Here is an 883-nt window from a genome sequence, read left to right as displayed (position 1 = left end):
CATTCCGGTGGTGGGGCCGGCTCAGCCCCAGGTCACAGGGCCTCACCGTGGCCTCCATGGCGTGAGCACGAGGCCAGAAGCAGGTGTCCTGCACACCCAGCGCCACACGCTGGCCACACGGGGCTATTCGCACTTCAGCTTAAATTGGTTAAAATAAAATAAAAACAGACCCTCCACCATGTCAGCCACACTCCAGGCTCGGTGGCCACGTGTGGCGAGGGATCTGGCTGGGACGGCACAGAGAGCACCTTCGTGGCAGCGGAGCTTTTGCTCCTCCCCCTCAGCACCACAGCCGAGAAGCCCTCCAGGACTTCCTCTCCTGAGATGAGTGCTCACCGCCGCCCAGGGCTGCCCGCGCCACCTCTGCTGGTGAGTCCGCACGAGGAACCAAGCCGTCTCTGCAGGCCCCTTCTCAGCCGCCGTCAGCCCACGGGGTCCCAAGGACCCCGCTCCCATGGGTCTGGCGGCCGGAGAGTGTCCTATGTGGCACCTTTCAGGTCCACCTCAGGCAGTGACAGCGCGGCCTCGCAGGCCTGCAGGGTCACGCCCTCCCCACACCAGCCTGGAGCACAACCCTGGAGCACGGCGGGGCGGGGGGCAGAGAGGGGCTGCAGTCCAGGCCCCGCCCCCCAGCCACGCTCTGACCACATCTGCACTCCTGCTCGGGCGCCTGCACGCGGGCCTCCGGGCACTGGCTGAAGACCTCCGCCCTCTGCTCAGTTGTCCTGTTGGGCCACCCAGACACCTGACTGCTCAGCACCGGGGGGGCCCCCGCCCGCAGGCCCCGCTCACCACGCAGCTTCTCCAGGGGGTCGTAGCAGCCCTCCTCCTCGTCCCCGAAGTAGCGGCTGCAGTCCAGGAAGTAGGGCCAGGCCATGTCGAT

The 883-nt window shown here is 67.3% G+C and overlaps 1 protein-coding gene across 1 annotated transcript in view; it reads right to left on the bottom strand.

Annotated features, from left to right (window-relative positions):
* The window catches only part of CPZ (carboxypeptidase Z), a 16,076-nt gene extending 15,199 nt beyond the window's left edge, over positions 1-877 (bottom strand). Inside the window, exons 1-2 of the mRNA XM_014533449.1 lie at positions 646-877; positions 491-562 (exon numbers count right to left, since the gene is read on the bottom strand). Of these exons, the coding sequence (XP_014388935.1) occupies positions 491-562; positions 646-877 (304 nt within the window). The remainder of the gene's footprint in view (positions 1-490; positions 563-645) is intronic.
* Positions 878-883: the final 6 nt, after the last annotated feature.

This window comes from Myotis brandtii, unplaced genomic scaffold (genome assembly GCF_000412655.1).
Source record: "Myotis brandtii unplaced genomic scaffold, ASM41265v1 scaffold986, whole genome shotgun sequence".
Lineage (NCBI taxonomy): Eukaryota > Metazoa > Chordata > Mammalia > Chiroptera > Vespertilionidae > Myotis > Myotis brandtii.
The sequence above is the reverse complement of the archived record's forward strand: the minus strand, read 5'-3'. Positions and strand labels throughout refer to the sequence as shown.